Source organism: Marmota flaviventris, chromosome 7 (assembly GCF_047511675.1).
Source record: "Marmota flaviventris isolate mMarFla1 chromosome 7, mMarFla1.hap1, whole genome shotgun sequence".
In the NCBI taxonomy this organism is placed as follows: domain Eukaryota; kingdom Metazoa; phylum Chordata; class Mammalia; order Rodentia; family Sciuridae; genus Marmota; species Marmota flaviventris.
In genome coordinates, this window is record NC_092504.1 from 85,846,326 (window position 1) to 85,873,942 (window position 27,617).

Consider the following 27,617-nt stretch of genomic DNA (forward strand, 5'->3'; position numbering starts at 1 on the left):
CTGTGATAATAACATTAGAAAAGATATACCAGATACATGAGTGCTTATTGTGAATACTATTGTTACTATATTTTTGTAGAATTAATGTCTTGTGATTTTTATTTCTATTCTATTGTACCATCCTGACTGAAATAATTAATGCCTTAGAGATACTTTTTCTCATGATAATTAAATTCAGTTGTATTTCTTCAAGTGTTATGACAATTATATAGAAATTGAGGTTGTTTACTTTTTAATGCAACACCCTTACCATAGAACAATCTGTATACATTAATATGGTAGAACCTCTGTTTCTTCACTTATAGAAGGGCACAAGCTACTGCTTTTCCTGAGTGAATGACAATTTAAGATTCAATTTCAACTGTTGTCCTGTGAGCAAAATCACAACATTTTGTTGTATTACTATATGGTACCACATATGCCATGTTGGGAATCAGCTACTTTAACTTGCCTACTATTTATTCTACCTTCTTCTACTAATAATACCTTGATTTTCCTTTGGGGAAATCATTTTCTTACTCACTCCTGGTCCATGTGTTGGGTGAAGATGTTCTCATATACCAGCTAACGGCCTGGACAATAAAAAATTTCCTGGACACATGGTTAGCTAAGGAGTGAGCATGTAACCCATGGAAGAACAGTGAAAACTACCCACAACTTTTCTGCAAACTACCCAAAACTTTTCTAGTGGATTCCCTTGAAAAAGAGACATTTTTTTAAAAAACATAATTAGTTAGCTAGTGAGATATAGGACATTTTATTACCATGAGAGGAAAGCTTGTTAAAGCTTAACAAGCATGAAACCAATATAAAGTCAAGCCAAGGAATGAATAGAGACAGAGTCTTGTTGATATCAATACTTAGATTCAACAAGCACATCTATTTCTGTTTTTTTTTTAATAACATGAGCCAATAACTTCCTATTTTGTAAGCTCTAGTAGGAGATGAATTTTTGTCACTTGAAACTAAGAGTCTGACTATGAAAGATGATAAATATAATAAAAATAATAAGCCACCATTAATCTAATGTTATGTATTGTTTTAAGTACTTTACATTCATTATGTCATTTAGTCTTCAATTATTATAGTGAGTGCTGTTAGTTAATTCCAAAGCCTGTGTGCTTAACTGTAGTGTTCATGACTTCCTCATTAATTTGGTTATAGCAATAATGAATTTTAAGAATATATTAATATTAAATAATTAATGGGATTTAGGCAACTGGACATTTTTAGATAGAACTTTGTAAATGTTGTTCCTAAAAACTACAAAAGAATACCTGGATGAATGGCCATTGTAAATTCAGACAACACAAAAGAATACAGAGTAAAAATAGGTTTGATTTCTTCTTGTCACTTCGGTTGGCTTTCCCTATACAACAATGCCAGCCTCAATAATGTGAGCCTAGGGAAGTCATGATAAGGAAGGTAAGTTTATTATAGTAAACATTACAGGATGCACACCAAGTAAAAGGGAAATAATTTGTGGACAGCATAGCAATTTGTGAACTGAGGCTTACTGAAGGAGTAAATGAACAACTGGAAAATCTTCTTGCTATAACTTCTTTTAGCTTGTTTATTCAACTACTCCCATTGACTATTTTTCAACTTCACTGTTTTCTACATTATTGTAGTTTACTGACTTCTGTTTTTCTCAATCTCTTTCTTTACTTCCCTCATTCATTTCTGATGAGAAGTCAGCTATTTAATCTTATTGGGTTCCCTTACATGTGATGAGTTGTTTTTCCCTTACTGCTTTCAAGATTTTCTGTCTACCAACATAGGTGATATCTGGGTGTGGATATCCTCATGTTTTTCTTACTTGGATTTTGTTGAATTACTTGGATGTATGAAACTTTTCATCAAATTTGAAAAGTTTCCAACTACTGTATCTTTTCTGCACTTTTCTCCTTTTTATAGTCCCCTTATTCCATTATTTGTATGTTGATGTGCTTAGTAATGTCTCATGTTTCTCTAATTCTGTTTTTCCCTTTCCTTTTTTTATTTTTTTGAGATAAATGTCCTGCTATATTGACCAGGCTGGCCTTGAGTTCACGATTTTTCCTGCCGAAGCCTCCTGAATTGTTAGGATCATAGGCTTGAGTCATTGCACCTGGCTCTATTTCTCTGTTGTTAAGAATATGTACCTCTACTGACCTTATTTTCAAGGTTTGCTGATTTTATTTTCTTCTGCCAACTGAAATAATTTCACTTGAGTTACTTTTCAATTCTAAAATTTCCATTTGATTTAAAAAATCAAGTAGAATAATAGTAGGTTTTATTTAGTGCTTTTGGCTGGAATAATTCTGTAAAGTCTATTTCTCCTGCAGTGTGCAGCCTCTGATGGTCTCCCTTACATCTGTCTCCTATCCCTCTTATTTTCATCTTTTGCCTCATTTAACCAGTTAAGGAGTGAGAAGATATAGTTACCTCTGGCCATTTATTTGCTGGTTAAAGGATATGTGTAGAATCTTTAGCTAGTTAGATTTTTATTCTTTTATCAGTGGATATATGGGTGGCTTGGAGACTGTTATCACAGTTGAGGAATTTTACTCATTTACCCCCATTCATTCCTCACTGCTCCTGTGCTGCCTTAGACACATACACAGTTTTTCCGACAGCCAGAGATGACTGTGATATTATTTTAAACTCTGGTTTCCGAATACTTATTCCTTTGTCAGAGTGGCTTACTGTTCAATCTATGTCAGAGGTTGAATTTAAGCCCCTGTGCCATTGAGGCTTTTGTTCTTTGTTGAGGGGTCTATACGTAGCATGCAGAAAGCTTTCAAGTTCACCCCACATCCTGCTATGGTTGCTTCTGAGTGGGTGCACATGAACCCTGCTTTCCCCAGTCTGCAGTGCTCTAACTCAGGAAGGGTTTTCTTGGCTGACTCCACCTGGTTCTCTCTTTAAATTTCTTGCTGCTTTGTTGTTTTGATATATTCTGTAGTTATCAGTGTCCTTTTAACTGCTCTTCATAACGATCTGTATTGTTTGCAACAAAATTAGGCATGGAGTTCTCTAATCACATTTCCAAGTGAAACCAGGAAGCTCTATGAGGTTCTTTGCCTCTTTTACTTGTCGTTGCTCCTAGGCAGCTCCTGCACCATTTGCACTGGTCGAGGGCAGCAATGCACTTTCCCCATGATGACAACACTGCTGTAGTATTAGGCACTGGAGTTGCACACCAGAGCAGCTGATGCTCTTCTATGCCTGTTTTCTGGTGTGGAAACTCTGCTGTATGGTGAGTTATAGCAGAGAACATTGGGATTCAGTGTTCCCAGATGCTGCGCCTAAAGTGGAGGCTGGTAGGGTAAATAGAGATGGTCCTTTTGGTCATGCCTACCTGGAACAGAGCTTCTGTAAATGGAGATGGGAGGGAAGGAAGAGATGAGAAATACCAGTGGCCTACCTCTCCACTGCAGGGAAACTGCAGCCCTGGATGGGGGATTAGGAGGAGAGTAGTTCCCATTTTCTTGGGGTGGACCTTCTGTAACACAGCACTGTGATGGCAAGTGGATTGTGACTTACATACCCAAATACTCCCTGTTCTTAGATTTACTAGTTTCTTGAATGCATGCTTCTCCATTTGCTCTATGCCCTTAGAATAATTCCAGAGATTTTAGAAGACTATTTTACTTAAAAGTTTTCACCACTTAATCATTGCTTTGCTGGGTTGAGATTCTGCTGAATTCCTTACTTCACTATTCTGGAAGTCCTACTTTGGTTATTTCTGGACTTCAGTTACTTTTAATGTGAACTAAAGACATTTTTTCTAAGACTGAATCATAGGATGCCAGATGATTTATAGCTAGTTTTCTGGAATTAATTTTGGAAATTTAAGGACTTTGAATACTTGTTATTCTTTATAGGTCCTGTAGCCCTCAAGCTCTGGGTATCAAAGTTTGACTTTTGAGGACCCATTAAATTAGATGTTCTTCTAATACTTTAAAAAGAGGCTTTAAATATTTAATTATGCTTAAAGTTTAAATGAATAAAAATCAATGGTTCCCCTTTTCTTCCTTCTTATAATTTCCACACTTATAATTTATAAGTAGGCAATCTTGCGAGTACCAAATACTTCAGGCTGTAATTAATTCATGGTTTTCATTAAGCCTAAGGAAAGTTAAGAGGAAATTCGAATCTCAGAAAAGCCCCATTTTCCCCTTATTTGTGGTCAGTACATTAAATATTATAACCAAATTTGTCTTTTGAAAACAATCAGCTTAATTAAAATACGTTCTATCAATATGTATGAACCTCCAGAAAAGTTCTTAAAAGATGCAGAACAATTAGAAGTAAATCAAAAGTGCTCTGTATTAAAAAGATCTCCTTTATACTCTCCACATTAAATCTTTGGCAGCCCAGAAAATAAAAATAAAAAATATGCATATTGACATACACAAGCACAAATAAAAATATTTAAGCTATCATTTGTATTCAGCATGACTTTTGCTTTAAAGAAACTTCTATTTTATAGAACCAATTAAATTCAATTTTCCTTATGGCAATAATGTATTAGATAAAGGACTACCTCCTTAAAAGTCAACCTTCATTACAATTAAGTATATTTTAAGTCAAAATGTGATAAGTATTTAAGAGTTGAAAAAATGCTTTGGCATTTTTGCTCAATTTGGCCAAAAATTAATCTAGGAGAGCTGGCAAAAGCATTAATGCTACGCTTTCAAATATTTAGTGAGATGATGTTTTGAAAAAATAATATGGATAAAACAGTGTATTTAACTGTTTTTGTATTGTTATAATAGGACAGCTGTTTACAGTACTGATATACCACAAACTGAACCTGTGGTTGTCAAAAACATCTTTACTTCAGAATTTAGCTCCTTGCAAAGACTCATTTCTTCCTTTCTATTCCTCTTCATCTCAAAAGTTGGCCCCTTGCAGATAGGCTTTGAAACATGTAAGCCTTAAAATCAATAAAAAATGTTTCAATGTAGTATTTAATTATATTACATTACATTTATTAATCAAAAGCAATTAATATTTGTTAAATATCTAGCATGTCCTGGGCAATGTTTTAAGTACATAGATCTTCTAAAAACATAAAAGAAACTAATTACAGTAGATCTGAGGACAGATTATGTAATTTAGTCAAGATCACCTCATAATTGGTGGAGGGAAAACATCCATTTTGGGCAATTTGTTCTAAAACCCATGTTTTAAAGCCCTATGCTATATGCTTCTTATAAATACAAAACTAATCTTTTGATTATTCACATTTTGTTTGTTTTAATATATCCATTTTTGACAGCAGTTCAGTTATATTTGTCTTGTTTTGGTTTATTCAGCTAAAATAATTTTTAAAAATGATCCTGTGGTTTGTACTTGGCTTGTCATACACTATAGCATCTGGTCTCAATTGTGATACTTAGATTTGAACAGGATTTAAAATTTTTCTTATTTTCTTAAAAATAAAAACCCAAATCAACTTCTAACCTTTAATCCCATCCTTGCCCCTCAGAAGCAAAGCAAATAGAAGTTTAAAAAAGACTAAGCACACAAAAAATTTCAGAGGTGGATTCCCTCCTTACTCCACCGCCCCCCACCCAGTTTTCTAGTTATATCCAGTAAAGAGAGAAAATGTTATTTTATTTGGCTAGAAAATCACCACATCCCCCAAATTTTCTGGACTTTGTAGTAATGTGCTTAATAATGACTAAGAACAAAGAATTTCTAACATGAGCAGAATGCACTGCAAGACTGCCTTTAGAGATAACATAGTGTTAAACTGAATATAGTTATGAAGAGATAAAAAGGAGGAGGAAGAAGAATAAAAGAATTGGGAGGCAGTCTCCAAGGACTTGAAGTCTCCTCCCAAAAAATAAATGAAGTTTTGTTCCATTTAATCCACTCCATCATCCCATTCAACTTCTCAAAAGAAAGGCTTTTTTGAGAAAGGCCTTGTTACCTTCTTTAAAAAGGGCAAGACTCTTCATATTTGTGAAACACCAATAAGACATAGTATTATATAGAAAGGGAATATATGAAAATATATACCACAGTGAATATCAACATCGCATACATCCACAAACTGGGATCCTAATTAGATAAGATATATATTCCATGTTTGATAACCAAAATAGATTCTACCATCATGTATAACTATAAGAACAAATAAAAACTTAAAAAGAGTCACACTGTAACCCATAAAAAGAAAATATATACTAAGAAAGAAGCTGTTATGAATTTTGAAAGCCTCTAGGTAAATTATTATTTAGCTCTTTTATCTTTTATTTTCTCCTTGCAATTTATATTCCATAGTCATCATTTCAACTATGAGTTTACAGCCGTATGTTCTTTCCCACTCCCTTTCGATAGCTTCCAATTTCCCTGCTTCTTTTTTTTAGGCTGCTATATATCACTGGTAAAAATTGAGCTTAGATGCCTTGTTGTAAAATATTGTCTTATGTTCCCAATACTCGTTCTGATTGGAACTGCAGCACTTGCATATCAGGCAAGCCAGACTTCCTTTTAGGACAAAACCAAAAAAAGCAAAGATGCCATAAAAATCAGAGGTATCAGACTGAAGCACTAAATGAGGAATGGTCCCTAAATGTGTTGAATCTAATGCTGATGCTCTTGTTCTAGTTGTTAAACTGATGTTAAATATCTTTCCTATATTATATTTGAAGAGTTAAACTGTTCATATGTCTAATTAAAGTATACAAATATACACAATATGCTTATCAAATTGCTTCCTTTAAAATTAACTTCTCATCACTTCTTTAAAAATTTTTTTTCCTCATCAATTTCTTACTAAGATCTGTAAGTGTAATTTTGTCTCAAAGCAAAGTTAACAGTACTAATGAATCTGACAATTTTTCAAATGTTATGAAAATGCCATTCATATAAGATGTTTGGGAGTTGTTTATTGTGTCCTGTACAATCAAAGCTTCTGTTTTGTATACTGGTCTTTCTGTTAAATTTAGTAAGTTGGCTGATTTTTGTTGTTGTTGTTGGCAGTTCTAAAATAACCACTGCTGTGCAATTCTTATTAAATGAAATGTCTATTAAGTTTTCAATCATTTGGACTAAGTGAGGAAAAAGGTTTAATAGTTTTTCCTTATTTGTAAAACTAAATGATCGGGAGGAATCTGGTCATGTAGATACAGAAAAATATGTGGGTTTATGACATTTCTTACAGAAGAAATTCTTTGAAAAATAGTATATCTTACATAAAGCCACATAATTTTATAACAGAATCCATTAGTTTTAATTTCAGGTGAATGGTGATACAGTGAAAATGATTAAGTGTTCTGCTTACTATGACTAAGTCTATAATAGTTATATTTCAAAGTTATGATCCTCGACTCTCAGCAAGTTTTGCACCTGCATTTTATGCAAGCACGCTGTGCACTAATTGTGGCAAGCCTGCACAGATCTGACTGATTTGTCAGACTGATTGATGGCTGCTTACTTTCAGGAAACCACACTCTGGTTCTTGGTGTGTGTCACGTCCTCTCCAAGTACGACTTGTCTTTGATTACTAAAGTCTAAATTTGATAATTCATACTTCTTGATTCACAGAACATGCAGGTTTGCAAAAATAAATCCTTTAATTTAGTTCAACAACGAATAATAATTGATTACCTACCATAAGCAAGATAAGTCCTATGGGGTACACAAAAGAAAAAAATCCATATTCACTGCCACTAAGCTGCTTAATATGAAAGATATGTACACAATCCCCATATTTAAACACTGCCACACTATTCCTTTCTAATCAAATGGAATCATAATTTTACAAAAGATTCATAGTTTTCTTGTCTTTCTAAAGTTCAGGCAACTCTTCAGGATTCTAGACTTGTATGAAACTGCAGATTCAACATTTCCATGTGGATGTCTTTAGAAACCTCAAAAACAACATGCTCACTACTGAATTCAAATTATTTGCCCCGAATTTACTTTTCTCCAGGATTCCCTGCTTCAATGAATGGCACCACCAGAAGTGCAACTGAATAACCTTTTAGTCATTCCAGATGTTTTCATCTGTCTCACTGTTTTTGCTCTATTTTTTCTAGTTCATTCCCTTTTGAGACTATGTGTGAGAAGTGAGGGGTTAATTTGCAGCTGATCTTATCTGTTTACTTTGTACTTTCTTTTGATGCAAATTCCATTTCTATTCTAATGACTTTATTAATACTTACATAGTTTATATGCTGAAGATGCTCAAATTTTAAATCATACCCTGGCCAAGAGAAAATTACTGGTGAAATATTTTTAATGTCTTTAAAAAAATTGTTGTATTTTAATTTGATCCTTGTAGTTTAACTTTCCCCACCTTTCTTTGCTCATTAGCCATTTGCTAAATAAACTCATTCAACACATATATTCTAAACACTTGTTCCTCCAAAAGATGCTGTAAGTTGGGTGTTATAGACTCTAGGGGTCTAATAGTCTGTAGAAGACTTCCTCAGAATCAGCCAGACAACCTGGTAGGATTTGAAAGCAGTAGTATTTGACAAGAAATCCTGATCCCATTTCAGGAAACTGTAAGACAGTCTTACAGTTTATTGGAAAATACCTTTTTCAGAACTGTCTTTCACTCTAAATAAGTTTCATTCTCTTTCTCATTCTCACTCCTTTACACCAATAACTCAAAAATCTCTAAATCTCTTAATACAAAGAAGTTGAACCAGCTATTAAAAAGAAAGCAAAGTATTTAAACAGATTCCTTATAAGGCATAGTTATATAATCCTCCTTAAGAAACGAACTTTTTGAAAGACGAAATTTGCTACTTCAGTAAGTCCATAATTTACTGTTTTCTTTGATCTTTCTGTGAATGATTTTAATTTGTTTATAGTAGGAACAAATGAATAAAATAGTCATAAAATATAGAGAACTGAAAGCCAGGTGCAGTGGCTCATGTCTGTAATCCCAGCGGTTCAGGAGCCTAAGACAGAAGGATAGCAAGTTCAAGGTAAGCCTCAGCAACTAAATGAGGCCCTATACAATTTATTAGTGAGACCCTGTTTCAAAATGAAAAATAAAAAGGGCTGGGATGGCTAAGTGCCCCGGGTTCAATCTCTTAATACTAAAATAAACAAACAAAATCCACACACAGACTCACACACACACACACACACACACAAAAAAAAAAAAAAAAAAAAAAAAAAACCCAAAAAACAAGAGGTACATATGGAATTTGGGGGGCAATAACATTGTTCTAACCAAAATCTGTTTTTCAGAGCTATTGAGTTATATAACCTCATTGGAAAGAATGTAAAAATGAAATCAATCTTTGGTTTTCTTGTATGTATAAACCATGCATTTCACAATTACATAGAAGTGTACATTCAATATTAACTTGGAAAAAGGTCAGAATAGAATTGATATTTTATAACAGCCCAAAACACTGCATAAAGGGAGAGATCAAATATCTTTGCTATTCACAAATTAATTTACATTGTAAAGCAAAAAATTATCTTTTTCCATTACTTGATTTAGAATAAGCAAAAAAGAAAAAAAAATTACTGGATGCCTCTATATCAAACTGTGTTATTTAGCACATCGTCTTTGTGCTATTTTGCAAGTCTGCAAATTACAGATAACTGATAGCAATGCAAATTATTCTTATCTATAGGCATGCAAATAAGTTCTGCAACAGGGGAGGTTCAGTTGGCTTCCCTTCTTCTGCCTGTAGAAAAATACAGTTTCATGTCCATTTGAAAACAAATTTCAACATGTTTTATTTTTAGTACTGGGGATTGAACACAGGGGTACTTTACATTGAGTCATATCCCCAGCCCCCTTTTTTTTTATTGTGAAACAGGGTCTGGCTAAATTACTTAGGGCCTTGATAAGTTGCTGGGGCTGGCTCTGAACCTGTTATCCTCCTGCCTCAGCCTTCAGAGCTTCTGGGATTACAGGAGTGTGCCATTGTGCCTGGCTCAACATGTCTTTTCATCATAAATGTTTTTGGTTCTTTGATTTTACTTTTAAATTGGCTGTAATATTTGCTGGGCTCCTTCATTAATGATGAGTTAAATAAACTCTTTAATATGTGTTCATTTTATATTTAATGAGAACCACAATTTTTATCTCTTTTTGAAAATTATGTTTTACAATTGACATAAATGAGACGGCTGATCTGAATTTTAATTTTTGTTAGCTGTGGGTTTTATTTCCTATCTTTCTACTAACATTGAGTCTCATATACTATTTGATTTTCTTGTTACTCTATGCTCAAGAAAAATAAATTTCAAATCTAGACCAATTATATACTAGTTAATATTTCTAGCTCTTATATTAGCATTTTTACCTTTGTATCATGGTGGTTTTTAAATACAGCATATCAGGACTATAATCCATATATACACACATACCCATATACTTTTTTTAACAAATATTTCACAGGGATCATTTAAGCTCATGCACAACTAACACGACTAGTCTCGTTTCTGTTGATTCTGACAAGAGAGTTATATTTCTTGTTACACTGAAGTCCAAGTTTCTACCTCTTTAAAACCAATTTGTCATGGTGATTTTTTTCTAGGAAGATACACTGCTTTGGCAAAAACATCAACTGAGTTTTTAACAGCGGAGTTGTTTTGGATAGAAGTTTTGACATATTGTATACTAATGCCAAAATAATATTCTAAAATATTTGCCATATAATGTAATCTCTGTTCTCATGGACTCTGCTTGCAAGTGTGCCTGTAGAGGGGGGAGTACGGAGTGGCAGAGAATAAACATGCTAACAACAAACAAGATAATTTCAAATAGTGAGAAGAGTTATAAGGAAAATAAAACAGGGCTGAGGAATGGAGGAATTTGAGGTTCTTTTCATAGAATAGTTAGAGCTGGTATATCTGAAGAACTAACTGTTAAACTGATAATGCAAAGATATGCTAAGGAAAGTTCTAGGGAAGAATTCTAGGCAGAGATCCTGAGAAAACCAATCTGGTGGGGCTAGTGCAGTGATCATGACTGAGACCCAAGATAAGAAATGCATTTTAGCCAGATGTGGTTCCACATGCCTGTAATCCCAGTGGTTCAGGAGGCCTCAGCAACTTAGAGAGGTCCTGTCTCAAAATAAAAAATAAAAAGGGATGGGGATATGGCTCAGTGCTTAAGTGCCCCTAGATTCAATGCCCAGTATCAAAAAAAAAAAAAAGAGCTACATGTAGTGTATTCTAACCATTTCTGTCCAGTTCTGTGTTCTACCTGTCCTATCCTAACCCTATCCTATCCTGTTGCACTCCACTAAATTGATTTAATGGCCAAACACTGGCTTGGTAGTTAAGAGATTTTAAGTAAAGGTTTGAATCTCAACACTGCAATTGGCTAGCTGTGACACAGGTTGATTATGCTTAGGAACAGAAGCCTTTTAGATTTCAGATTTTGGAATTTTTTTTTGTGTATATATATATATATATATATATATATATGTATATATATATATATATATACATATATATATATATATATACACACATACATACACACACACACATACAAAATGGGACATCATAGGGTTGGGGCCCAACTGTAAATACAAAAATCACTTATGTTTCATATATATCTTATAAAAAATTACCTGATGGTAATTTTATATAGCATTTTTTAGTATACTTGTGTTTCAATTACAACCTGTCACTTTGGGTCAGTTATAGAATTCTTCACATTAACATGTAGATCTCAAAAAGTTTTAGATTTTGGAGGATTTCAGATTTTCAGATTAGGGATATGTTTTCACTATGTTACTTAACCTCCTTGTGCTGCAATTTGTACATTTTAAAGTCTAGGTAATAATAGTTCCTCATCACAAGGTTTGGCACCAGATTTCCCTCCAGAAAGACTGAACCCACATATACCTCTAACTTTTAGCATATTCTTATCATATATCCTATTTCTCTAAACCTATATCATTTATCTTTTTTAATTTTGTCAACTTTTTAGGTGAAAACTCATTTGTAATTGTTATATTTATATTCCTTTTATTTCTAGTAAGGATGGACACATTTTCTTACTTATTGGACACTACTTTTTGTTATAGTTTTCATTTTTTATAAAATGTAAATTATGAAATAATTATACATTTACTAACTATATAAAGCCTTATCTAATCATAGCATTTAATATAACTAGTTTATCATATTTACAACCTCCCATTTGTCATTAAGTTACAGAATTCTCTTAATTATTTCACACTAACCTACATAGATCCAATAAAGGAAAAAAAGACTTTTTGAGGAGATTCATAAAAATCAATGAGAATATCGTACAGATCTTAGTTTATGAAATTAGTATAAAGTGAAAAGTACAAAAATTTTTATTCATTTTTCATTTTAATTAAATTTTCAATATTTTTTTAATTGCCATAGGTTATAAACATATAAAAATGAACAACCAGGTATTCACAAAGACATGCCCAATTTCAGTGATATCTATCAAATATATTAACACAGTTGCTTATTATAGTGGAAGGAAATGGTCATGTGACAAAGAAACAGAGAATCTTTCTTTGCATGAACTAATGAGAGATAATACTAAGCCATGAAGTGAAGAATATTAAACCTCTTTATTAATTCAAGCTGCAGGTTAAAAAATTTATACATTTTGTACTTTTCCTAAAATTGACTTCTTTTTTGTAAAGTCAATTTTACAAAATTGACTTTACAAAATGACATTACTGACTACCTTGTATGTGCAGATAGTATGCTAGATGCTACCCACAAGATGAGGGAGGGGGCTTGTCTATTCAAAGCAGTCAAAATCAAACACGTTTGCTAAAAAATGACATTCCTTTTCAATTCTCAACTTGTAGCAGTAAAAATTTAGATTCTGCTACATGTTATTATCTCTGAAAAGCACAGAATAAGGAATTCTAAATCATTTAGGCTGATGGAATTTGCAAAGTTATATTCCATGCATACATCCAAGTAAAATTTTGATATTTAATAAGGATTAAAAAACCAAAAATCATTTTTTTAATAATTAAATAAAAATTAAAAAATTCTCAAACACAGATATTAGAAAAAATTATCCAAGGAAATATAGTAAGAGCCCTAAATGGAAATAATTAACATTATGTTTAGATACTATTAATATTAAGTTTATCCTTCATTTCCATGAAATTCAAAACATGTGTACCATGCTTTCTTTTTGATTATAACTCTGATAAGCTGAAGCTATTGTTATTAAAAAACAGGAACAAATAAAGTTAATCATTTCCAAGAACAGGCACAGCTGCCAATGAAGTTAAATGGAAAAAAAAAATAAAGAAAAACCACTGGACATAGGGAAAAAATTAGATCAGAGAGTAAAATAGAAAGTATCTTCTACATTAAGTTAAATAGAAATTCAGATTCTTTGTTCAGACGAAGCTACTTTTCAAATGTTTTGTCAATTTCTTTAAACACACACGAATATACTTACTTATCCAAAAAATAACTGGTAGGAACTCTTAAGGTATTTGAGGATAAGAGGCCAAAATCACAAGATAAGATTGTTACTCCAGAGAAAAAGGGAAAAAAGAAAAAAAAGAAAGGCTTAAAGAAGGTACAAATAAATATAGTTTCTACTTATACCTCTTAGGGCAAGACTGATGTCATGGTACTTTTAGTTTTTCCCTTTGATTTTGCTTTATAACTTCTCTTGAATGGGAAATTGAGAAAAATTTACATAGAAGTGGGTGGGTATACTTGTTTAAGGATCAGTGACCCACAAGGGGGGAAAAAATCTCCAAAAGATGTACATAAAAAAACAGCATTAATTTAGATTGACAGGTTTATTTTTTTTTCTTAGAGAATTAGAAATCACTTGATTTATCTGATTTTTAGATTAGGAAATTTAATGCTTTATTCAATAAATAACATTTCTTCTATAAATTAGAGAAATACATGTACTAAAAATACAGTTACATAATGTGATTAGTTGAGGGAATAAAAAGTAGAGAAGAGGGGAAGAGAGAAGGTAAGGAAGGAATTGGAAGCCTATATATATATACACACATACATACACACACACACACACGAGTAATAAATTGTATAAATTGTAAGGAAGAAATTTAATTGTGAGGAAGGGATTTTTTCCCATACTATTTACTGGTACATTAAAGTTTACAATGATGGTGGGATTTGTTGTTACATATTCATATATGCAGACAATACAACAATGTAATTTGGCCAATATCACTCTTCAGTACTTCCCTTTTCCCTTCCTTCCTCCCTCCCCTAGTCCCTTTTCCTTCCTTCTACTGATCTTCCTTAGATTTTCATGAGAACCTCCCAACCTTTCTTTTCCTTTTTTCTCTCTAGCTTCTACATATAAAACACATGACCCTTGGCCTTCTGAGTTTGGCTTATTTTGCTTAACATAATATTCTCAAGTTCCATCCATTTTCCTGCAAATTACATAATTTTATTTTTCTTTATGGCTGAGTAAAACTTTTTTTTTTTGTACTGGGATTGAACTCAGGGTGCTTAACCACTGAGTCACATCCCTAGCCCTTTTTTTGTATTTTATGTAGAGACAGGTTTTCACCATGTTGCTTAGGCCCCCACTAAGTTGCTGAGGCTGGCTTTGAACTCATGATCTCCTGCCTCAGCCTCCAGAGCCACTGAGATTATAGGTATGTACCACTATGCCCAGCTAAACTCCATTGTTTTATATCACATTTTCCTTAGCCATTGATGGACACCTAGGCTGGTTCCATAATTTGGCTATTGTAGATTGTTCTGCTATAAACATGGGTATGCAGGTATTACTATAATATAATGACTTTAATTCTTTAGGATAAATACCAAGGAATGGTATAGATGAGTCATATGGTGGTTCCATTCCTACTCTTTTAAGGAACTTCAATATTGATGGGAACTAACATTTTTTTAGGGCCTGCTGTGTGCTAGGCATTTTGTAATAAAAAATCTAACTAAATCCTCAGAGAAACTTTAAGAGATGGGTAGTATTAGACCTGTTACAATTGAGGGAATTGAGTCTCTGAGGGATTAAGTAACAAGGATCACACTAATAAGTAGTAGGATTCAAACCTAAAACTTTCATACTCCAAAAACTTCTTTATTGTTTCACAAAGCTTTCAACAGAGAAGAGGAGGATATGAGGAAGAGGAGAAGATGAATGAAAAAACAGAGAAAGTGGCTGAGATGGGTAGGAAAGAAAAAAGCACAATGGGATATACTACAGAGCCATAGTAATAAAAATAGCATGGTTCTGATATTAAAATGAGACACGTAGATCAAAGGAATAGACACAAGTTTACAGTCATCTGATTCTTGGAAAAGGTATCAAAAACAGGTTGGAGAAAAGACAGCCTCTTTAACGAATGGTACTGAGAAACTGGATATCCATATTTAGAAGAATGAAACTAGGTCCCTATCTCTCACATGTACAAAGTTCAACTCAAAGTTGGTAAGAAAACTAGAATTAGACCAGAAACACTGCAACTGCTACAAGAAATCATTGGGTCAACACTCCAACATACGGGTGAAGGCATTAACTTAATTAATAAGACTCCTTAAAGCTCAAGAAGCAAAATTAAAAATGAAAACATGGGTTGGCATCAAATTGAAAAGCTCTGCACAGCTAAGGAAAGCAGAGTATGAAGAGATAACCTACAGAATGGGAAAGCTACTCTTCTCACAGAGGATTAATATCCAGAATGTATAAAGACTAAAAAAAAATCAATAAATGGGAAAATGAATTAAACAGACATTTCTCAAAAGAAATATAAATGACCAAAAATATATTTAAAAATATTCAACATTTTAAGCAATCAGGGAAATGCAAATTAAAACTACACTGAGATTTCATCTCACTCCAGTTAGAATGGTAATCATTAAGAATACAAATAATAATAAATGCTGGTGAAAACATACAGGAAAAGACGTTGGTGGGACTGTAAATTAATATAACCATTATAAAAAGCAGTATGGAGGTTATTCAAAACAATAGGGATGGAACCACCATATGACCAGCTATACTTTTCTTGATATTTGTCCAAAAGAATTAAAATCAGCATGCCATTAGTAATACATGCATACCCATGTATATTGCAGCTCAATTCACAAAAGCCAAGTTATGGAACAAGTCAAGTGTCTGTCAACAGATGAATAGATAAAGAAAATGTGGTATATATACAAAATGAATTTTTACTCAGCCATAAAAAAGAACGAAATTATGTCAATTGCAGGAAAATGGATAGAACTGGACAATATCATGTTAAGTGAAATAAGCCTGACACAGAAAGAAAGATACATATCATATATTTTCTCTCTTATGTGAAAGTTGGGGTGCAGGGGGACAAATGGGATGCCATGAAAGTAGAAGGGAGATCTTTAGGGTAAAGAAAAGGGACCGAGAGGGTAAAGAAAAGTATTAGGAAGTGAAATTGATAGAATTATGTTATAGTATGAAACAATCTGCTGCAATAAAACCCACTATTTTGTATAATTAATATGAGCCAATTAAACAAAGCACAATGGGAGAAAGAATCTCAATAGGAATAGAAAAGAAGATGGGTAGTAGGAAAGAGGCAGGAAAGGAATGTGAGGGAGATCAAAACTGAACAAGTTGGAATAAGTTACAACCTGAAGAAGAAACAGGAAAGGAGTCATTTGGGAGACTACCTGTTTGGAACGTAGACTTCAGGGTGAAAAACAATTTTTATCTATTTTTTGAATATCGATTAGAGCAATTATTCTTAACAACTCAGGCATTCTAAATTCTAACCCTTATATATTTTGAGTAGAGTTTCTCAACTTTGGTACTTTGAGTCAGATATATTTTGTTGTAAAGGACTTTCTGTGCATTATAGAATGTTTAACAGTTATCTCTGAACCTCCTATTAGATGACAGTAGCACCCCCTAAAGTCTCAACAATAAAAAATTTCCCAGACATTACCAAATGTCCCCTGGAAGCAAAATCACCCCCATTTGAGAACTACTGATTTAGAGATTATACTCCAGATAATGATATAAACATGAACAAAAGATGCCTAATTATGCAAAATTATTTCCTGTATCACTCTGACTAAACGTCCTCAGGAACAAGAGAAAATTAAATTAGTGTAGAATTTATCTTAAGTTCATAGTACTTGTTATAGTATTGTTTAAAAATTACTTTTAAAGGATGTGAAAGGAATTAGGTCTAAGCAAATATCTAGTTTTGAACTACGCAATCTAAGGAGAGCAGCAGATTTCAGAAACTGGTTTCCTACCATGTGACTGGCTCTTTGCACATAAGATCTAGCTTTGCAGTTTGGAGATCTGGGTTCTGGTCTGCTCTGGTGTACACCAGTTGTAGTACCTAGACCAAATCACTTGGCCTGTTGTATTCATATACCTTACAAAAAGTTCAAATATATACTTCTGAAAAAAACCTAACTTCCTTAGATACATCTATTACTGATAGTATGTTGAAGGGAAAATGTGGTGCATACTGTATTGGTTTGCTTATCTATCCTCTAAAGTGTGGTCTGTGGGCACAGCACTGGCATCGCTTGGAAGTTTGTTAGAGATGCAAAATTTCAGAACTTACACCAACTGCACCAAAATCTGTATTTAACAAGAAAGAGATGGTAGCCATAAAAATTAAAGTTGAGGAGTAAGTTATATTCTGCCTTTCTCCCAGGGTTCCTTTTTAACTGTAGAGGCTGGATATATTAAAGACAATCTTTGTTAGATTTCTTTTCAGTTATGGTTCTGCTTAAAGATTAGGTCCAACAGTTAATACTTTGTGCATACAAAAAAAAATGAAGAAGGCTATTAACTTTAATCTAAAGTTGGTAAGTATAAACCTAGATATTCTGGATGTAGAATCAGTATAGTCATATTTCTAATGATAGATAAAAAGGACACACGGGGTTGCCTCTCCCTTTTTGAAAGGTCATCTAATTGAAAACTTTGTTCAATGCTGTTATAGAGGTTTCTTCATTAATTTACTTAGATATCTATGAAACAGCATTGGTCTTTGGAAAATTCCAGGCATAGCAAAAGGCAAGAAGTAGAAATGAAGACAGTATCATTTGAAAGGAAGCAAAGACATCCTTACATATAGACAAGATGTTTATATAACTAGAAGATGCAAAAGAATCAAGTCTAAAAGTTATTAGTATTTATTAATGTTAAAATTAATAAAAGAATTCAGAAAGGTAGCAAGTTAAAAAATAAATACATAAATGCCAATAGCTATACATTGCAGCAAGAAAACATAAACATGTGGAAAATAAATCCTTGTCATAATAACAACAAAAATTAAAAAAAAAGCTTATATAGGCTTTAGTCTGTAGGTATACATAAAATGTATACATGTATATATGTGTATACACATATATATATATACATGTATATATATATGTGTATAAAATGTATACATGTATATATATTGACGCACATATATACATGTATACATTTATGTATATTACTATATATGAATGTATATGACTATAAATATAAATATATACACACACATATTATTATTATAAAGAATAATAAAGCAAGGGAAAATGTGGATTTTTCAATGATAGAAAAAAATTAGCTCCATACCTTATACAATACATAAATAATTCTAAAGAGATTAAATATAGAGAGCAAAAAACCCCACAAGTGTACACATATAAAAGAAAATATAGGTGGCTATTTAACTCATTATAGTATTAGAATTTCTAAACAAAAATACTTAAATATATTGGTGTACATATGTATAATATGTACGTGTGTATGTGCGAAATTACCAAAAAAGAAATACCTTTGACTAACAAAAATTTAAAGCATTTCTTCTTTTGAAACATTTCTAAATTTAAAAAAATCACAATAAAATTACAAAGTAAATATCAAGCAATGTAGATATTTATAATCAATGTGAAGTAAGATATTAATATCCTTGTAATAATGGCAAAAGAAAAAATGGTCAAAGAACATGATTAAAAAGAAATACAAATGCATAATAAACATATGCCATGTTTTAGCAAACCTCTCTAGTAATGTCTTACAACAATAAGAATTTTTTCTTACTAATATGGCACTCTCAAGCATCAGTGCTGGAAGTGCACATTAGCTTATGCACTCTTAAATGCTATTCTTTAGGATGTTTCAAGGGGCTTCAATGTGTTTTATTTACTTAGTTCTTTCTTCTAGGAATCTGTTTCAAGGTAGAGGTGTGAGGATTTAAAAGTAAATATTTTTATATATTTTATTTATACACAAAACAATTATTTATAAAAGAAATAATATGAAGTGTACACTGCTTAAGAGAACATACTATCAGGCAATCCTAAAAATAGTTTTTACATAATTTTTGTAACATGTAGCATTCATCTTCATTAAAGAAGATATAAAATTGTGCTTATATTAAAATATGTGCAAATACAAACACAGATATAGCAATACTAAATATCTGATATCAAAATATTACCCAGAATAGGATTTTAAATACTTTTTTCCTTTAGATACTTCTGTTTTTGATTTTTCAAAGTACAATTACTTTTATAATCATAAAGACCCTAAAATAGAGTTAATGATTCTAAAGTTAATCTAGGAATAATGAGATGTTCCATATTCTATGTCAGTGTGGACATCTTAGGTTATTCAGGTTTTGAACTGTACTGTGTGCCACATCTAAGCAGATGCTATAGACATAATAAAAATCTCAGTAGTGTTTACATTCCAGCTATGCAGAAGGGCACAGAGTCTCTTGCCTAAAGTCACCCTGGCATTGACTGTCATGAACATACTTGGATTATCTCTCATGCACATGATTATCAACACACCTACAGAATATGTCCTGTCTCCTCAACATCTCCTGAAATTGCTCCTTCTTCTCTCTTAGAGGTCTGACCTCTACTTTAAACCTAACACAGGTTTCTTCTTCACAGCCTTCTTCAAAGCCTCCTTTCTTAGGATACTTGATTTTCACTACATCTCCTTTGTCAATCATCCTACCTCTAAGATTCAGGTCAGAAGAACTGAAAAACTTACTTAGCTTTTTCTCAAACAGAGTAGCAGCTAAAGACAATTTATAAAAGGCTGACAATCTATTAGTAATTAATAAATCACGGATATAAATGCCAGTATTTCAGTATTACATGAAATAAGTTCCGAAATACAATAACTTTTGAACTGGTATTATAATAACAATGAGCCAAAGGTAGGTTTTGTATAGTCAAAGCATATGCAAGACTTCCCAGTTGAGGGAGGGGAATGAGTCTTTCAAAAAGGAATGGAAAGAAAATCAGTGAAGGAAAAAGGATGTACGCAAAAGTCTTTAGCCTGGGAAATAAGCCCAAGGAAGAAACCTGCTTCATCAAATTATCAGGAGAGGAAACTCTGTGAAGGAAACAGAAACAGAAAGGGATTTAACACAGAAAATTAAGTGCTGACAAAGACTGAAGGAGCACAAGTCAGGTGCCTTTGGGGCTTCTGACTTCAAGATCACACCTTCAAGGCATTGATCAAGATAAGGAGCCTCTGAAGGCTCAATTTCCTCTTAATATCCATAAAGATACTAAGACTCTGGAACGCCAAGTGAGCATGAGCATGCTAAGCAGAAAGAACAAGCAGGAAGATGACCTCTGCTTCATTTCCAGCTAATTAGTTTTGGTTCTGTTTCTGTTTATATCATTGCTTTTATGGAAAAGTTCAGTGTAAGTTCTAAATCATTAGCTTGGGAACCAACTTTTCAAAGTATTATGTTTATAATTTGGAATCCTTGTGTCTTTAAAACGTCAACAAAACAAATAAAATGAATAAGAAAAACTAAAATTTCTTTTTGGGATGTGTTATAGTTGTGAACTTCATTTAATTCTCCTCAAATATCTTAATGTGTGTAAAATCATCTCCATCATTACATGGCAGTGTATAAAATTTTTGAATTTCATTTGTAGGATGTGAAAAAAAGCTAGGAAACAAGGCTTCGTGATAATTTATCAAAAAAGCTCAAAAGCTTGCTTCTTACACCAATGGGTTGGGTTGCACTTTTTTTTTTTTTTTTTTTTTTTTTTGGTGCTTGTTTTTGGCTTATTAGTAAAAAGTTCTTCTTTGGTGCTGATGTAGTAAGCATATTTTCAATTATTCTGTATATAGGCTCAGGGTACATAAATCATGGGATAAAAATGATAAGAATAACAATTTCATGACATGCAATGAAGGAAGCAGGAATGCAAAGGAATATTTGTTTTCTAGTGTAAATGTTTCATTCTTTTTGTTGTTGTTGTTGTTAGTTGTTTGTTTCATCCTTTTTCTTTTAACCATAAATAATATTGGTAAAATCAGAGTTAGTGATGATGTCCACATCATTGTACTGATGAAGTCCATAGAAGCTTAAGTAAATTATTTTATATAATTACTTAAAAGTCATTTGAAAATGTACTTCGGAAACCTTCCTCAAATGAACCCCTACTCCCAAGGAAGTTCTTGTAGCTGTTTCCTTTACCTTTCCAGTTGAGCAACTAAGGTAAGAGGAAACCAAGACCTTTATCTACTGAGTCATGCATGTTACAGTTAACGGGAAAACTACCAGGAAGGGAGGGAATCAGGAAGATCTCCTAGCGACCAATTATTTGCTTCAGTCACCATCTCCTATATTGTCACACACATGAACAATTACAATCCACATGATGATCAAACCTACTAAGGCTTATTTTGTGTGCCACATACAATTTCTTTCCTAAGTAACATACCTATTAATGTATCTAGTGATGGTATTGGAGTTTGTGAAATGTAACAAAAAGGACGGATGGAAAAGGATGAGAAGCGACAGGTATTAATTGACCCAACAGTACAGGATACAGGAAAGGTCAATAATCAATTGAATTCCTGCCTCTCAATGTGATTCTGAAGACCAGCTTATCTCAAATATTTCTTAAGATCTAATTAATGCATTTGCCCATGAAAATTCTTCCGACAGGTAATTCAGTTTCTTAAATTAAACTTCTCATCTAAGGTATTTGATATTAGATAAATAGAGTATTTGATAAATAGAGTGTGTCCCTGATCACACTCTATTTAATGAGATCAAACTCAGAAGGCTTGTTCTCCTTTCCCTTATGTCTGGCCTCTCTGGTGCCCAGTGAAAGCAATTTTGCTGCTTTTTTATTTTTTAAATGAAGTTTAGATCTCCATCTGCTCTTATACAGAACTTGGTCTGGGAGAGTCCCTGTTAAGACATCTATTGTAATAGTCGCACCTACACGTCTTCACACACTGACGGCCTATGGCGAGAAATACACCCACACCTCGCCGAGACGGTAGGTGTGTGTTCAGATGCAAGATGGAGGGCAAGAGGGGAGCCGCTGTCCCCTAAGCCAGGCTCAGGCGCACGGACTCCAAGTTGAAGAGTGTTCACAGGTAGGGCTTTTAGGCAAGTGGTAGCTCTGGAGGGCATTTCCGCAGGGAGCCGGACAGACAACTGTCCGCCTGACGGCAGCAGGAGGGTCGAGCCGCCCCGCCAGACACGCGCCGGGTGGCCGGCACTTGCAGCCGCACACGCGCGAGTCGGCAGCCCCGCCCCGCGCGCCGTCCAACCGCTCCTCCGGCGGCTTCCCAGGACGCGGCGGCCCCCAGCGCCCCGCGCGGGGAGAGCCCAGGCGCCGCCCGCCTGCCGGGCCACTTCCCTCCGCCGCCGGGTGAAGCTCGGGGCCCGGCCGCGCTGGCCCTCTTGGTGCTCACCTGCTCGCTCTCCTCCGGGGGCTGCAGCCCGCGCCGCCGCGGGCTCGCTCCGGGCTCCCGCTCCGTCCCAGTCGCCGCCCGCTCCGCCAGAGCGTCCCCGTCCTCGTCGCGATCCCCGCTGCCGCCGCCCCGCAGCAGTTCCCCAGCCGAGCACATCCCGCTGCCAACTCCCGCCGCCCGGGACGGCCGCTGGAAGGCCACGCCGCGTCGCACGAGGCGGTGGCCGCCGCCCCAGGGTCGCCCTAGTCGGCAGCGCTGGCGGATGACAGGGGACTGAGAAGCGCGTCTGCCGGCCTGGGCGCCCAAAGTACAGTAGCAGCCCGGCTCCTCCTGTCACAGACTCGCCCCGCCCCGCCGCCGGGAGGAGCCCTCCGGGGCGGGGCCAAGGCGGGGGCGGGACCAAGGCACGCGTGTGCGTGCGTGTGTTTGTGTGTGTGTATGTATGTCTATGAGAGGATTTGAATTGCGTGACTATAGTGATATGAAGGAGTGTATGAGAGAAATTTGTGAGTGTGTGTGCCTTTGTGTGTGTGTGTGTGTGTGTGTATGTGTATGTGAAATAGATAATTGTGGGCATGAGGGAGAAACTGAGAGACTTATGTGTGAAGGGAGCTATGTGTGTGAAAAAGACAATGTGTGATGTAAGAGAGTGCTTTTGTGGGTGAGGGAGGCAGTATTGTGAGTGTGAGAGCCATACACGTACACCCATTTACACTCTCCAGGAGGGACCCTCTGTTCTTGCCTGGCACTGGATATGCTGGTTATGCTGCTGGCTGCCTGTTAAGGACAGCTGTCCAACCTTTGCAAGGAATACACATTTCTGTGGCTTTCTTTTCTTTTGCCTTCTGTCCTAGTATCTCTTTAAAGGGCTGTGTCTTTTTCTCTGTATTGAGTGCTCCCTGGTATGTGGTCTTTGGTGGAGACTTGAGATCATTTGATGTATCTAGTGATGGTATATCTATATTTCTATAAATGGATAAGAATATGTCTCAGTGGGTAATAGGGGACATATCCAATTTATAATTATTTCTCTTACTACCCCACCCATTTTGTTAAAGGGAAATTGAGGGGCATTTAAATAAATGCCAGTTTTTTGCATGTATCTGTTAGACCTGTTTTCTATTTTTGGTAGTGATTCCCTCAGACTTTCTCTCACACACACAACTAACACATGGTTCATACACACATGATCTCTTGTGCATAGTTTCTCACACCTAATCTCTGTCACAAATCCTCTTAGTTTTCATTACACATACAAATGTGTTCATTCAACGTTTCAGCAGGTATTTATTGAACATTACTAGGCACTAGGCTCATATCTAGGTTATGTTTCTTTTGGAACAGGCATTCTTTTGTTCCCAGAATTTTTGTTTTTTTCCTGGAGATCTAGAAAACAACTCTAATAATAGCATTTTAAACAAAAAACATTATTCACATTACATTCAAGATCTTACCTTCGAGCACATCTTGTGAGAGGAGTGGAACATTTTTGCTGGCCTAGAATGTATGCTTTTGAATATCACAAATTAGGAAGAAAATGAGTCTAGATTAATTTCTTTATTAAAAGCCTTTAAAACCCTGGAGGATGGTATTTAATATAATATAAATATATATAATACATATATATTATATATAAATATATATTTAATTTTTATAGTTAAATTATTTATAATTATTTTATTTATATATACATATATATATAAATATATATATAAAACAAAAACAAATGTCACCAAGAGAACTCAGAAACATCCCTGATAGGCCTCATACCTTTCCTCTAATAGCAACATTTTTATTTTTTAAAATTTAGGTTTACTATTGTCTCTTATTAAAAAGTGACCTTATTTTTAAAAAATAAAACTTTGAGAAGATATATATATACACACACACACACACACACATACACATATTGATGCAAAGAACATCAACCCTTTACTGTCAACCCCGTGAACTTAAGGCACACTTTGAAGCTCTCCCTCTTTTGCTTATATCCCTTAACTTGGTCTTATGGTTTGGAACCAGAGTGTTACCCAAAGGTTCGTGTGTTGAAGGCTTGATCCCCAACACAGTAATGTTCAGAGATGAAACTTTTGGGAAGTGATTGGATCATGAAGGCTCTTACTTCATTAATCCATTGATGGATTAATTATTTGATGACATTAGTGGGAGATGGTAGAAACTTTAGGTGGTAAGGCCTAGTTGGAGGAAGTAGATCACTGGAGGTATGCCCGGGAAGGGCATCTTTTATCCCTAGCCTGTTCTTCTTGCTCTCCCCGCTCCCGTCTTCCAGCTATCCTGAAGTGAGTAGCTTTCTTCTGCCATGCCCTTCTGTGATGTTACCTCAGGCCAAAGCAATGGAGCTGGCTGACCATTGACTGAAACCTCTGAAACTGAGTAAAAATGAATATTTACTCCTTTAAGTTGTTTCTCTTAGTTATTTGGCATAGCAACAAAAATCTAGCTAATAAAATTGGTAAGTCAAAAAGTTATGTCTTCTGAAGAATGAACAGAAAGTTAAACATGGGGGACTCAGAAGTCACAGAATATATAGAGACAGGCAAGTTAAAAGATCAATACAGGGTTGGGAATATAGCTCAGTTGGTAGAGTGCTTGCCTTGCATGCACAAGGCCCGGGGTACAATCCGCTGCTTAGCTTTTAGAGTAGGGGAAGAATTTGACAAAAGTCATGTAGAATATACTACCTGGTGTTTTGTCAATTCAGACTTCTTGATTGATTGACAAATGTGTTCATTCAATGTTTCAGCAGGTGTTTATTGAACATTACTAGGCACTAGGCTCATGTCTAGGTTATGTTTCTTTTGGAACAGGCATTCTTTTGTTCCCAGAATTTTTTTTTTCCTGGAGATCTAGAAAACAACTCTAATAATAGCATTTTAAACAAAAAACATTATTCACATTACATTCCAGATCTTACACCTTCGAGCACATCTTGTGAGAGGAGTGGAACATTTTTGCTGGCTCTGTGAGGTGAATAACATATACAAAGCTATCAGCCAGTTTCCATGTGAAGTTTAAGATTGCTATTACCTAGGCAACTATAGCATGTTGGTTTCATATTGTATGTTGTTCAGTTTTGATTTTATTTTGTATTTACCTCTGCTCAGGAATTAATAAGTTGCAAGAAAAAGGATTCATGTCTAAGGACAAGCCTGTCTCATATACATGTGGCTTTGTGGCAGTTGCTGTGAGAGCAAGAACTTTTAATTCCTCACTTTTATGTTTGAATCTTATTTTTAATGTTCTCCTACTATTACTTCATTTGTATCTCTTTCCAGAGGGAAAAATGAACAGATCAGAGTGAACTATACTCACCCAATAATATGTAATCTTAGGAAAAGGACAATTATCTCAACCTAAACTTTGTTTTTTTTTTTTTCAGTTGGACTTTTAGTATACGAGGATGTTATTTTATTATAAGTTTCCTAAATTTTTGCTTCTCATATAATTTTCCTATTTAGCAGAACCTTTAGAAAAGGGAATTATTTTTGAAATGTTTGAAATCTTAACCAAAATTTCAGTAATCTCTATTGTACTTTATAGTTTGGATTTGTGGTGTCCCTTAAAGACCTATGTGTTTAAGATTTGGTTGCCAGACTGTGGTGTTCGGAGGGGTGGTGTTCAGAACCTAGTGGCCTGGTAGAAGAAAGTTAGGTAATGAGGGCATGCCATTAAAGGGGATTTGGGAATCATGGCCCTTCTTTTTTCTCTCTGCTTCTTGGCTGCCATGAGGTACACAGCTGTGCTCTACCATGTACTCCTGCCATTGTGTTCTGCCTCACTGCAGGTCCAAAAACAATAGAAAGAGCCAAACTGAAAAACAAATGAACAATAACAATAACAACAACAAAAAAACTACTTTTCTCTTTACAAGTTGTCTATCTCAGGTATTTTATCATAGTGACAGAAAACTGACACGTGTTTTCTGTGCAATATATGTGAATTTAAAAGCAAAGATACTTATTGAAGAAACCCCACCTCCTTTAGGGTTTGTTCAGTGTCAGGGAGATGCTAAACCAAGAAACATTGGTTCTACAGCTTTTCCAGAGAGTTCTGATTGGGAGAAGGAGAAATTTCCCCATCATTCTAGAATTAACTTTCATCCCCTGTTTTATTTCTTCTCAGTGTGACTTCTTTGCATTTGATGCACTTCTGAGTTCTCTCCTTACAGTAAGAATGTAGATTAAGAGTTTTATTCATTAAAAAAATAAAGCATTGAAAAGGCTATTCAAACTCACTAGTAGTTAAAAATGGAAATGTAAACAATTATAGCAATTTTTAAAATGTTGAATAAACCCTACTGTGTACAATAGGGAAACAGTTAAACTCAGCCATCGCTAGTAGTTCTGCAAATTGATAACATTCTTTTGGCAGGACATTATTCTGCACTGTAAAGACATCCATGCCCTTTGGCTCACTAACCTCAGACCTAGGAAGTAATTCAAAAAGGTGTGGGTTGGGATATGGGGGAAGATTGGTTAAAAGGTACAAAATTTCAGTTAATCAGGGGGAATAGTTTTCCAGATCTTAATTTTGAATTAACATGATAATCATTTTTAAGATAATGTTAAGTAGAAGGTACAGAATGAAAGCAGCAGAGCTACTTATTTATCCTGTTTCTTGGGTCTAGGCAGGAAAAAGTAATATATGACAGCTTTGCTCACTTTAGGGATTATATCTTATACATGTGAAATTGTATGAACATGTAGATCAAATTTGGAAGACAAATGTTTAAAAGGATTTCTTTAACAACATGATTCCAGGCAATGTGTTTCCTTTGAAAATTAAAAACAAATTGTTTTAATAGATCTGATATCTATTTTCTTTATAAAATAGGATTGCTGCCACCCAAAGTCTGGTTGATTCAACTTCATAGCTGAAAGTTCTATTACCTTTTGTTGAATAATTTAGTTCTTGAATGGGTTTGGATCTTTTATTTATGCTCTCCTCAATA

At 34.5% G+C, this 27,617-nt stretch overlaps 1 protein-coding gene across 1 annotated transcript in view; it reads right to left on the minus strand.

The window, feature by feature from the left end:
- The window catches only part of Fam241a (family with sequence similarity 241 member A), a 37,158-nt gene extending 14,213 nt beyond the window's left edge, over nucleotides 1-22,945 (minus strand). The window contains exon 1 of the mRNA XM_027935538.2: nucleotides 22,646-22,945. Within this exon, the coding sequence (XP_027791339.1) occupies nucleotides 22,646-22,801 (156 nt within the window). The 5' untranslated portion in view covers nucleotides 22,802-22,945. The remainder of the gene's footprint in view (nucleotides 1-22,645) is intronic.
- Between the last annotated feature and the right edge of the window lie 4,672 nt (nucleotides 22,946-27,617).